Raw genomic sequence first — 13,199 nt, forward strand, 5'->3', positions numbered from 1 at the left:
CAGTTACTCCAGCAAAAAGTATGTAAAGATCCCGGACCTGATGGCTTCCCTGCAGAATTCTACAATGAATTCGGGGCTTTGCTGGCCTCCACATTCCAATGGATCTTGTGCTGTGGGACAATGGGTCCTGCTATGGTTGACCCCGTCCTGCACCTCAATTTTTATACACTAGACATTTATGGCTTTGTAGTTGTGTTGGGGGAGACTGCTCGTAGCAAACAGTGGAGTCTTGTATACCCCAGCCACAACACAGTTTTAACGCACTTTAGACATCCACATCTGCATTCATGGCAGCATTTTACATTACCAAAGACACATATGCAAACAGCACGGAGGGGAGGCTGGGCTCAGGCTCAGGTGCTTTTGCTTCTGGCATGGTGCCTATGCTGGTGCTGCGGGAACTAAGAGTGTGGGTATGGCTTTGGGCCTGGTGGGGTGTAGCTTGTGTGGGGCTGGGTAGATGGAATGTCCCCTTCCTACCTTGGTCCCTTCACGTTCCAGCTGCTGCGATGTGTTGGGTGATCTGGGGGGTCTTCACTGGCTTAGTGCCATACTGTATTGCTACCTGGGCTGGGCATTGGTACAAATTGTGCGCTAGGGAGGGGATGGGTGTCCTGATTTAATAAAGTTTTTTGTAGAGCTAAACTGCCCCGGAACATATAGGTACCCATCTGCTCTATATGGTATGTCAAACACTTTTTAGAAGCCTGACATGTCTGTTTAAAATATCCTTTTTTATTGATCTTATATAATATTCTAATTTTCTGAGACAATGAATTTTGAGTTTTCATTATCTGTGCTCCATAGTCATCAAAATTACCAGCAATAAAGGCTTGAATTATTTCACTAAATGTGTATTGAATCATTGTATGAGTTGCACTTTCTGAAATGACAATGCCAAAAAATATTCAACGTTTTCATAAAACAAAATCTTTTTGAGCTGTACTTGTAAAGTGATGGTTATTGAGTGAACCATCTGAATAGCATAGATTGAGACTTTGATGATTGAGTCATTGATGTTTGAGTTGCAGTTGTGTTGTTTCTCAAACAGTGGTTCATGGTTCATATGTGTACTATAAATGGTGTGTGTGAGCTGAGGCTCTAATGTGGCAGAATTTTTTCATATATCAAAAAATGTCTGTGCTCATGAAAATGTATTGTATTTTGAAACTTTGAAAGGAGCATCCTTAAAGTGTGGATGCAATGATCTGAATGAGGAGAGTTTAATGCTCTTCTTGCCCTGCAATAACATGTTCAACAAAAGATTGTTAGATAGTCCAGACCGAGACATCGCAAGCACCAAAAATAAGTGGCAGGTTTTCTTCTCTGTTGTCAATTTGTAGTACCTAAAGGTTTAAAGATAAACAAAAAGAATCTCTTGCTGGAAGACTGGTTCAAAACCCTGAGCTTGAAGAAAAAGTTTAAATGAAAGCCTCAAGACACAGGGATCATTTAGATGAACGGGAAAACAAAGAGTGGATTTAAAGTGTCCTCATACATTAGGAACAAGTCGGTAACCATTTTTCTTTTTCATTAACCTGCTTTATGGGGAAGATGGTGTTTTGTCCTGTACTAGCTATATTTATCATCTTTTACTGTTGATTATTAAACAGGGGAGCAGCAGGATACAGCTAGACAACTGTGTGAAGCTGGACCCAGGCAAGGTTAATGTCTCTGCCCATATGGACAGAGAACCCAGGCCCACCTTTGATCAATGTAACAGGCAGGTGGAAGATAATGAGGCAGTCATTATAGCCAGCTGATTCAGCATCTGCAGGATATGAAAGGCAAAGTAAATGATAAGTTTGCCCAGAGAAGCAACCTCTGAGAATTCCTCAGTGCAGGACTCCAGCTTTGGTTTGAGAAACAGTGCTTCTCTGTTGTTAGTTGTGCAGGTCTGTTAAAGGAGGTGATTACTGTCTGACAGTTGTCAACACTAAACACTACTTTGTAGGTGAGAGTTTCTTGAATAAGTTAAAGTTAGTTGGTTACTCAATAATTACTCAGTACTAATAAGCATAGTCTCAATGAACTGTTAAGGTTTAACATTGTAATTTCTGATTCATCTCGACAGTTATTTGTGTAAAATGCAGTAAGGCAGATACTTCAAATATTGTGTTCTGTACTTTTCTTTAGATAATAGTAAATAGTTGAATTAGGATGCTTACCGGCCAGCATTGAAAACGGTAGTAATCTGAAAATTGGAATGCTGCAAATTTGATCCCAACTTCCCCCTGCCACATCCCATAGTGTCCGTGGGCAAGACAAAAGTTGATACTGGGTATTGGTGTGTCAATGTGTGATTGTAACTTGAAGTTTGAAGGTGCTTTGATAGGTTAGAAGAGTAGGATAGAAAATGATTTGCACGTTTACTCAATTTCCAAGTCCCTACAGTGATGTATGATCCATAGACTTTTTATATGTCATTATGAACTTGTTTACTGTCTAGTCTGAAGGCTGCACTAGACTAATTAGATATTTATTTTTGCTTCTAATATCCATGCATGTTTATTGCTCTGGTTGGAAAAGCCAGCATCATTGATAAAACACATCTTGCACATGCTTCCCAGAGTAAGTCCTCTAGCAGCTGTCATCAGGTCAATGAATGAAACTGTAATAGAGAGCTACTAGTTGTAGCTCTCTATTACATAGAGAGCTACAACTCTCTGGTTGACTGTCTGACTGCTCTGAAGAGCAGTCAGACAGTCAACCAGTCTTAGGACTGGTTGACTGTCTGTTGAATCTGATTATTTTAAACACAAAAGGAACATTTGTAAACCCCCAATAAACCTCCAGGAACTGAGCTTAAACCTCTTAGAATTAGTTCGAATTTAACTACAAACACTGGTAAAATTTTAGACATGGCATGTACAAAAAATTATTACAAGAATTTTGGAAAATAAGCCTATCTGAATGATCTCTTTAATATAACATCACCAAGTTTATTTTGTATGGTTCTAAGGTTAAGTTGGAAATAGTGAACACTTTAAATTCAGTCCTAAGCAAATAAGTAAATAGAGTCAGACTTTCTTAATGAAGATCTGAAGGAAACAACCTTGGACTTTGGTTCTCCAAGATCTGCCTTCAAACAAAGAATAATGGTGAAGAATGTTCGATTTGAACACTTCCAGAGTCTACCTGTTATTCTAATCTATGTTTTAGAATGCTGTAAATTCAAGTCAAGTTTATCTTTTCTCCTCAGTCCATGTTTGTGTATTTTATTAGTTGCAGGATTGATTTTTGTGATTCCAAATGTAACATTGTAGCTTTTAAGATATATTTGGTAGCAGTAGATCATTGTCTTCAGGAAAGAGAATTAAAGCCTTCTGGAACCTGTTAATTCAATTCAATTCAATTCAATTCAGTTTTATTTATATACCGCCAATTCACAATACATGTTGTCTCAAGGCACTTCACAACAGTCAGGTACATACGTTCCTACTAATCCTAACAATTGAACTTGTGTTACAATATATTAGATTTTTCATGTCTATTTATTGTTCAGAAATCTACTTTTTTCAGAAGCTTTCGTTGGTTCTCAATTTAACAACGGTTACCGTGGGCTTTTAAACAATTGTTGACTCAACTCTCTCTTTTCTGCTCTTATTATGGCTATGGATCTCCTGAATCCACTGAGAGAGAACAACTTCAGGTTGCTGGCGACAAATAACACCTTATTACACATTCAATTAGGCTGAGGAATAAGCTGCAGCAAAACTAAAGGAGCCAGTAGGAGAACCAATATTTTATTATCTTTATTGAATCTTATAAAAACAACATAGTGCAACTTGCCATGAACTTAAATGTTGTGATTTAAATGTTCAAGTATTGACTGAATTCCAATGATGATCCAAAACATGAATATTCTTTTGTTGTAGGAGGTGATGTGTAACCAAGAAATATTTCTCGCTCTAAAAGTATCAACTCTCAATGGAAACTCCTTTTCAATTATATGGATGGCAACATTCCATGCTAGTCCACCCTAGTAAAAAAATTCAGACAGATGCTCAGCGCCTCACTATCAGCTGAGCTAATCTGATCCCAGCCACATCTTGCAATGCAGTCTCTTTTCATGTACACAGTTTGTAAAGCTATATTATACATAGTTCATGCAGATTAATTTGCTAATTGAGCCTGAATTTTCTACTTAAAATGTAAACATTTTTCACCCTTTACAAGGGTTCCCAGTGAGACACAGGGCTGCTGCAGTTTAAACGTCTATTAGTTTCATGTCAAATGTAATAAGATGCACACCTTCCAAAAATGTTCCACTTTATATTTTTCCAAAGTGCCTTTGTGCTCTATTTGGTTAGCATTGATTTTTACCTTTAAACTCTTCCATGGAATCTCTATTTTTGCTGAATCACAATGGGAACAGACCTTACCTGAAAGTATTAAGGCCTAAGATGTTTTTCTGTTTTTTTTATGAGTTGTTGATGTGCTGCTGGAGTCATTTGGGAAGATTCACCACAGTCCCATGTTTACTCTATTTGTGGATAATGGGTCTGGAGTCCCAGGGCATTAGAAGTGGTGGTGTAATACTGTACCAACAGATAGATGTCTATGTTTTTTTTTAAATATGTGGTTGAATTTCTTTAGATTGGGGCATGATGCGCTGCTTCTTGGGATCTTTTAGCCTACTTAATGCAGTCGGGCAGGTCAAGCATTAATCACAACTGAGTGTGAACTGGGTGTGGCAAGAGAAACTCACCTCAGATTTTGAAAAATGTGGTTAATCTCAGTTAGACATGTATTTTTTAACCATGGGGGCAATTGTATTTTTACAAAGGGCGAGGTTAGTTAAGATAGCCTTTTGTCTTAATATATAAAATCACAATTTGAAAAAAGATGTTATTTACTCATGTTACCTTTGTCTGATATTACAATTTGATTGATGTTAAGCACTAAAGTTGACAAAAAAGCCAAAAACTGAAAGGAACATCTGTACTGCATTGTACAGACTGATAATTGTGGTCATTTAAAGACTTAAATGACCACAATTATGGACAAATAAAATAATGAATAAGAGAACTTATTTTATAAATAATTCTGTTATGTAGACATCAAACCAAGTAGTACAATTTACATGTTACACATTTCATTTCAACACTAATAACAGAGGCAGTAACTTTTAGGCAGAATTTATTCCAAGTGCACTGACCATTTTTTCTGGTGAATGCCTCAGGTGGAAAACTTGCATTCATACAGTACCAACAATATCATTCTCGGTCTGAAAACCTTAAGGAATGTTCTGGTTTCGTCTTAATCATTCATGAATTAACAATGTAAAGAAAATGTCTAAACTACCGGCAATCATTGTGGAACTTTTCCCTGCAATTTCTCTTTTATATATAAGTTTTTAGCTTTTCCCCGGGGCTACAGGTACAGTTCTTGCAAAGGATTAGTCATTCCAGTTTAGAGAAAGACTGTGCTGATACTCCAGAGCGATAATCCCATCAGAGTAAGTTTCAGGTAGAAGAACCCGATCTGACTATTTTTTTCTGCCATCCCATGGTACATCAGGTGTGATGTACAAGGCCAAAAACAACATCCGTCTTGTTTAGTTTGGGAAAATAAAACTCTCTATATCATTCTGTCTCTTCCTACAGTGCATCTCTTTACGAACTGACATGACAGACTGGCATTGCTGTTGTGTTTAAATATCTTCCGAATGTAAACAATCTGGTCTTAAATACAGGTAGTCTAAAATCTGACAATGGGGTAATTCTCACCTGGGCATGCACAAGGGAATGTGGCAGTTTGCATGTTTGCCTCGCTCCTATAAATGTTCCCCTCCGCATGCAGACATTTATGGAGCTCGTAGGTCTGCCAGAGCCCACAGCTGTGTAGGATAATGAGGGAGAGCATGCCACACAGGACAGTGGGGAACAGCTTGTTAGCATAGTCCTCTACCAGAGAAGGTGCAGCCGAGTTTCTGTTGCACTTTAATTGGAAGATCCAGTCAGCTTGTTTGTCTCTATAGGACAGAATGTCAGCGACTTCAGGCTTTGTAAAACAACACACTGCCTTCCACAAATTAACATTGGGGGCATGAATGACTCTGTGCTGCCATCTTGGATAATGTTTGACACTCAGCCATCAACTGAGAGGAAAAGTATATCTGTTCCCTCTGAGAACTGTTCTCACAATTAATTTAAGTCTGGAAAAAAAAAATTTACTACTTTACCTGTCTTTCATATTGCATGTGTCAAACTGAAGCTCATTATAATTTCCCAGCAATCCTTGCTGCACATGAGTGAGATTCACCAGGTGATTGTTGATGGATATGAGCTGCATGCACCCCTGGAAGGCAGGAGCTTGCATGTGACACTCTGTGGGTGGACAGCCTTGACGGAAGTGACACAAGAAACAACCTTTAGTTTTACTTTGCTTTAGTCACAGACAACTGTAAGTGACATTGTGGGAATTTCAAGAAAAAGACAACAAACAATGTGGGAGAACTCACTAACCTCCAAAGTAGAAGCTGCCTCTTGATTCCACCGATTCCCAAAGTTCAATGTTGGATGAAGGCTCGCCATCCAAACTCAGAGTGATCTGAAGATTCCTGCTGACAAGACTCACAGTGTGCCACAATCCATCGTTGACTCTGCGGCCTAAACAACAGTTCATAATTAGAAAAAAAGATAAAAGTTATTTCCCCCTGTTGTGTCACACCTTAATGTTTTAGATAATCAAACAAATGTTAATATCAGACAAAATAACCTAAGAAAATACTGAAAACAATTTTCACATCATTTTATTTATTAAAAGAGAAAAAAAGTTATCTAAACCAACCTAGCTATATGTGAAAAAGTAACTGCCCCCTACACCTGGCATGGCAACCCATGGTTTGCCAATGGCCACAACTTCCAAAAATGACTGAATAAAATAATTACTGGGCCAAAAAGTAGGTACAAATATAAATTAGTGTGCCATTAAATGAAACAATATAATAAAAAGAAGATATTTATTCAATAATTTATCAGACATAAATAAATATATATCCAGTACAGACCAAAAGTTTGGACAAACCTTCTCATTCAAAGAGTTTTCTTTATTTTCATGACTATGAATAATGTAACTTCACACTGAAGGCATCTAAACTATGAATTAACACATGTGGAATTATATACTGAACAAAAAAGTGTGAAACAACTGAAAATATGTCTTATATTCTAGGTTCTTCAAAGCAGCCACCTTTTGCTTTGATTACTGCTCCACACACTCTTGGCATTCTGTTGATGAGCTTCAAGAGGTAGTCACCTGAAATGGTTTCCACTTCACAGGTGTGCCCTGTCAGGTTTAATAAGAGGGATTTCAAGCCTTATAAAGAGGTTGGGACCATCAGTTGTGTTGTGCAAGAGGTGGATACAGTATACAGCTGATAGTCCTACTGAATAGACTGTTAGAATTTTTTATCATGGCAAGAAAAAAGCAGCTAAGTAAAGAAAAACGAGTGGCCATCATTACTTTAAGAAATGAAGGTCAGTCAGTCCGAACAATTGGGAAAACTTTGAAAGTGTCCCCAAGTGCAGTCGCAAGAACCATGAAACGCTACAAAGAAACTGGTTCACATGAGGACCGCCCCAGGAAAGGAAGACCAAGAGTCACCTCTGCTGTGGACGATAAGTTCATCCGAGTCACCAGCCTCAGAAATCGCAGGTTAACAGCAGCTCAGATTAGAGAACAGGTCAATGCCACACAGAGTTCTAGCAGCAGACACATCTCTAGAACAACTGTTAAGAGGAGACTGTGTGAATCAGGCCTTCATGGTAAAATAGCTGCTAGGAAACCACTGCTGAGGACAGGCAACAAGCAGAAGTTGAGCTGGACCACAGAGTGAAGGCAAAAGGGCCAACAAGTGCTAAGCATCTCTGGGAACTCCTTCACGACTGTTCGAAAACCATTTCAGGTGACTACCTCTTGAAGCTCATCAACAGAATACCAAGAGTGTGCGGAGCAGTAATCAAAGCAAAAGGTGGCTACTTTGAAGAACCTAGAATATAAGACATATTTTCAGTTGTTTCAGACTTTTTTGTTCAGTATATAATTCCACATGTGTTAATTCATAGTTTTGATGTCTTCAGTGTGAAGTTACAATAGTCATAGTCATGAAAATAAAGAAAACTCTTTGAATGAGAAGGTGTCTCCAAACCTTTGGTCTGTACTATATATATATATATATATATATATATATATATATACGTGTTTATATATTTATATATATATTTCTATTTTAGCCCACTTTTTTTATACAAACCACAAAATTTCAAATCATACATTTTTTTCTTTGACTCTATCGTTTTCCTTTGTTTATTTAATACAACTGAAATTCTTGCCATTTTATTTTTCCTACCCCTTTTATTTCACCATATTTATTACCAGTCAAATATATTTAAAACATGTTTTTTTTCTCAAAAATGTATTACATTTCAAATTATTTTACAGTCCTTTTATTTCTTCGACACCAATATATTTTTCCCTCTTATATATCCCTATGTATATTTTTTTCCCCTACGGATTTCCTTAGCCCTTTTATTTCCCTCTTTCTTTTTGACATTACTCTGTCTCTGAAAATGTTTTTTCCTTCTCAACATGCAGCTGACAATGTAAATACAAATGGGGCGGAACTGAGACAGACGGGGCGGTCTTTGGACCAGTGTCATCGCCTCAGCTTCTCTCCTATTGGTTGGGGTCAAGTCTCTAGGAAGTAGCTGCTGATCCTCTGCCTGGTTCTGCAAAGGACCTAGCAGAAATGGCTAACTTAACTTCTGTCATGTTGGTAAAGAAGTCAGAAGCATTGTGGATTTGGTGGTAGATAGTGCTGTTATTCAGGATAGTTTACTGTATCCTGTTGACTCTGAGAGAATACTTCAGTTTGCCAAAGTACTGATAGCTAGTCATGTTTACAGACACACTTCAAAATAAAAGCATGATTTAACGACGAACTGTTTTCACAATCTAACCAGAGGAAACATACTACAAGAACTTCGTCCAATTAGCAGCCCTCACAGATGGCATGCAGGTCATAACCCACAATGTAGCCCATCTGACATGCCGCAAAGGCGGATGGTGCTGCTGCTCACCATTCTTCTTGCCCTTAAGAGTGGTTTTTGCCTTGGAACTCTCTCATGGATGCCATTTTTGCCCAGTCTCTATCTTATTGCCAAAACTTGAACATTGACTTTAACTGACACATGTGAGCTCTGCAGAACTTCAGATGTTGCTCTGGATTATTTTGTTCATTGAGTTGTTGATGCTCAATTGGAGTACATTTTTAGGCCAGCCACTCTTGGCAAGTATGACCACTGTTCCATGTATTCTGCATTTTTGAATAATGGCTCTTACCATGCTTTACTGGAGTCTAAAAGCCTTAAAACCCTTTCCAGACTGACATACTTCAGTGACCTTGTTTCTCATCTATATCTTTAGATCAGTTCATGATGTATTGGTTTTTCAGATCTTTTACCCTACTTCATATTGTATCAGTGCTTCTATTTAGGTAATTTCTTGATCCTACAAGTCAGACAGTAATCAAACCCAGGTGTCCTTGGTGAAACTGAACCAAATACTCATGCTTTAACAAGAGGGAAAACTGCTTCACATTTCACAGAGGGTCAGGTTGGTTTAGATAACTTTTTCCCGCTTAAATCATCCCATGGAATCATTACTTGAAAACATATTTTTGCATTTAAAACTTTTTGATGATCTGAAACATTTGACAAAGGTTTGACAAAACATCAAACACTGGAAAAATCTGTAAGGCAGGAAATACTTTTCACAGCAACGTATTGGTGTAATAATACAAACACCAACTACTACTATATTTGTCATCTTCACGTACGTCTGGTGAGAAACTCTGGTATAGTGAAATTTTCTGTTGGTTGCAGCCATGTAAAATCATTTTGCATCTGTCTGTAAGAAGTCTTACCTTCCAACAAGCTCTTTTATGTTTGCAGGTGGTTTTTATACTTTTTCTTCAAAGGAAGCTAAAGTTTTGTTTTTCTCAGAGAGACTTAAGTTTAAAACAGTCATCTTTTGTTCGGCGCTCCTTTTTCTCAACACTTTGTGCCACATTTTTCCCGAAAATGTCTTGTACTCTCTTGGCTTTACTCTTTTATACATTCAGTGCCTCCAGTCCTGCAGCAAAACATTCCCACAGCATTCCGTACCTTTACTGTTGGTAACTTTAAGCGGACTGCTATGTCCATTATAGGGCTCAGTTTTTCACCAATAAACAAACTGTAGAACAGCGAGAATTAAAGTGGGCTGGGGGTCTGCCGACACATACAGACTTTGTTATCATAGTACTTTCCACAACTTCAACTACATATTTATTATGTTACACTGTCCTGAGACTTAAAAGCATAAGAACAAATTCTGTGACTATTACCTTTGAAAACAATTCTGTTCAGTTATGTTCATACACCTTGTCCTCAGGACTTATGACATGAGATAGGTAACTGCAGTCACACATTACAGAGCACTAAATGAGAAAAATAAGAAAGACTAGATTTTAAAACACGTCTACACCTCTGCACACTTGTACAAGATCAGAAAGTAATGGACATAACAAACTAATATTGTGAGACAGGTGGATAAAAATAAGAGGTGGAAGTACAGAAAGGTAAATTTATTAAGCTATTCCTGTTCTCAAACAGATTCACAAATTCTCAAACAGCACACAGATAAGGATTATATTTAAAGGGGAAGATCTGCTCAGAATATACACTTTTTATGGAAATTACAGCAAAATAAATAACCCAATTCACAAAAAGAAAGCACTGTTCGTGACAAACAGGTCTGCTGAAACCTGGTGCTAACAATAGAATAGCATCCTGCTAATGGAAGGTATTAAAGTATTGGTTCCAAGGTGAACAGTACCCATCCCTACCCACAATCACATCAACCAACAATTATTCACTTATTTTAACACATAGAAAAACAAAACAAAACATTGATGTCACAAAAATCCACTTTTTGGTGTGAATCGGACCATGCATATGTAATTTAGAGGCAAACGTATGGCCGTGGCGTGACATCAGAATTCACCACGCTGTCACAGCCACAGCCTCCAGCCAAACCAGTCAGTACTGGAGACTTTCGTAGACCATCATGTTATCTGTCACTTTGGACAGTTTCACATTGATTAGGTGAAGGACACCAAATATGGTCCATCAAAAGGAAACCATGACAATTCCTGTTCTCACGGGGCAGGGCTTCAATGAAGTCACCATCTGATCAGTGAATATTGTTCAGGGCTAGAGGCAGATGAATCTTAGAAGGTTTCAGGTCTCTGTGACTTTCCTTGTAGGAGCTACTGTATATCAATTTTGTCTTTCATGGCGAGATGTCATATTTTGAGGCTTAGCAACGCTCACACGCCTTCATGTATCAAAAAGCTTTTGATAGCTTTTGATCCCCAGTGCCTTAAGAGTATACTGAGTGATTTTCAAGACTCTAAGTCAAAAGCTGTAGGAGGGGTTTGCTCAAATATGCGGGCTAGAAAGGGCTAAACTGGGGTCAAAATGGCAACTTCAATCCAAAATGGCCAACTTCCTGTGGGGTTTGAACCAATGCTCCAAGAGACTTTTTTGTAGAGCCTTAGAAGTTACATATGTGTACCAAATTTCACAGTCCTCGGTGAAAGCATGGATTGGGGATGACTTTTTAAAATTTTCTACGGGTCGCTGATTAAGAATTAGGCCACGCCCACCAAATATCTCATCATATTTCTTTTGGGGACTGGACTAGGATCAATCATACAGAATTTGGTGCCCATCAGATGATCTATGTGGAAATTAGAGCCAAACGTATGGCCATGGCATGACGTCCAACTTTGCCGCACCACAACGGCCATGCCCTTTTATGAAAAGTCACTGTGCTTCAAACGAAGTTATACCCACTAGTTTTCAGTCACCTGACACAGTTTGCAGAGGATTGAGTGTAGATAGCCAGATAGCAACCTTTCCCAGTAAAAAACAGTGACTTCCTGGTCTGAGGGGGCGGGGCCTAGATGATGTCATCACATGACCCCCATAGGATCATCGGGAACCCAAAGGTCCTCCTTATTGCCAACTTTGGTGTGATTCGGCGTTTCTTTGGGAAAGTTATTGCATTTTTTCACTTTGGGCGCGAATGCCATTTTCATGCCCTGGCTACGTCCCCTAAACATGGCGAAAACTCACAAGTTTGATAACTTTTAACCCCCCATGCCTTAACTGCATATTGACCAGATATGAAGCCGATAACTCAAAATGACATTGATGATGACATTAAGGAACAATAATTTTCGTCGGGGGAAAACTTGGGGTAAAATTATGTGCATCGAGGGGCCGGGCAAAGTCCCCAAATTGCCCCGCAAAGACGCAACGGAATAATAAGAAACAAACAAACAAACAAACAAGAAACACTACGATTAAATCTTTGGGTCAGAATGACTCCCAAAGGAAAACCTTTTTCCTGTCTGGCTCTGTCTGGACTTTCTTGCAGGTGAGGGAGAGGATGATTCTGATCAAATGGGTCGACATGAGGCTGGTGTTGGCAGAAGATATCTTAGACTACTCACTGTAGCTGCACTTGATGTTGCTACTTGGGGTGGAGGAGGTTGCTTTGCTGCTTATTGAACAGATCTTTTCAGGTCTTGAAGCATCTCTATCAGGGAGTCCTTCTTTTTCTGCTGAGCTTCACCAAGCCCAGTCTTTGGCTGTTCCACCTTCTCATCTGCTTATGTCGACTGCTGAGTTTCCCATGCCGTGTCTGCTGAAGCTGCCACTTGCTCAATTTGCTGCTGGGATGGCAGCCCATTCCTTTGCTTTGCATCTGTCACGGGTTCTTCCTAGAAACTCATATGGTAGGCCTAGGCATCATCATCATGACTTCAAAATAAGAAAAAATCATGGAGGGCATGTCAGAGTCTGAACGCTGTGATTTTATTTGCATACCTCCCCAAAAACAATGGTGGTGCAAAATAGGAGGAAAAACTGGACAAAAAGTATACATTTAATAAGCGGCATTCAATATTTACAACTCTTTCTTTCTCCAGAGTAATCCTCTCAGTGCTACACATCAGTGTTACCTCCTCTGTAACCAGGCCAGACTGACTGCAGCAGGGACAGAGGCTCTTCTTACATAACCTTTGCCCCGCCCACAATCAGGTCAACCAACAATTATTCACTCATTTTACCAAAACATTGATG

General features: G+C 38.8%; 1 protein-coding gene across 2 annotated transcripts in view; it reads right to left on the bottom strand.

Moving 5' to 3' along the window:
• Positions 1–13,199, bottom strand: part of cntnap5a (contactin associated protein family member 5a) — a 299,922-nt gene that overhangs the window by 135,441 nt on the left and 151,282 nt on the right. For both annotated transcript variants that reach the window (XM_047371007.1, XM_047371008.1), the window contains 2 exons: positions 6,471–6,614; positions 6,188–6,347 (listed from right to left, as the gene is read on the bottom strand). In XM_047371007.1, the coding sequence (XP_047226963.1) occupies positions 6,188–6,347; positions 6,471–6,614 (304 nt within the window). The remainder of the gene's footprint in view (positions 1–6,187; positions 6,348–6,470; positions 6,615–13,199) is intronic.

The sequence above is a fragment of the Girardinichthys multiradiatus genome, chromosome 7, assembly GCF_021462225.1.
Source record: "Girardinichthys multiradiatus isolate DD_20200921_A chromosome 7, DD_fGirMul_XY1, whole genome shotgun sequence".
Taxonomy (NCBI): domain Eukaryota; kingdom Metazoa; phylum Chordata; class Actinopteri; order Cyprinodontiformes; family Goodeidae; genus Girardinichthys; species Girardinichthys multiradiatus.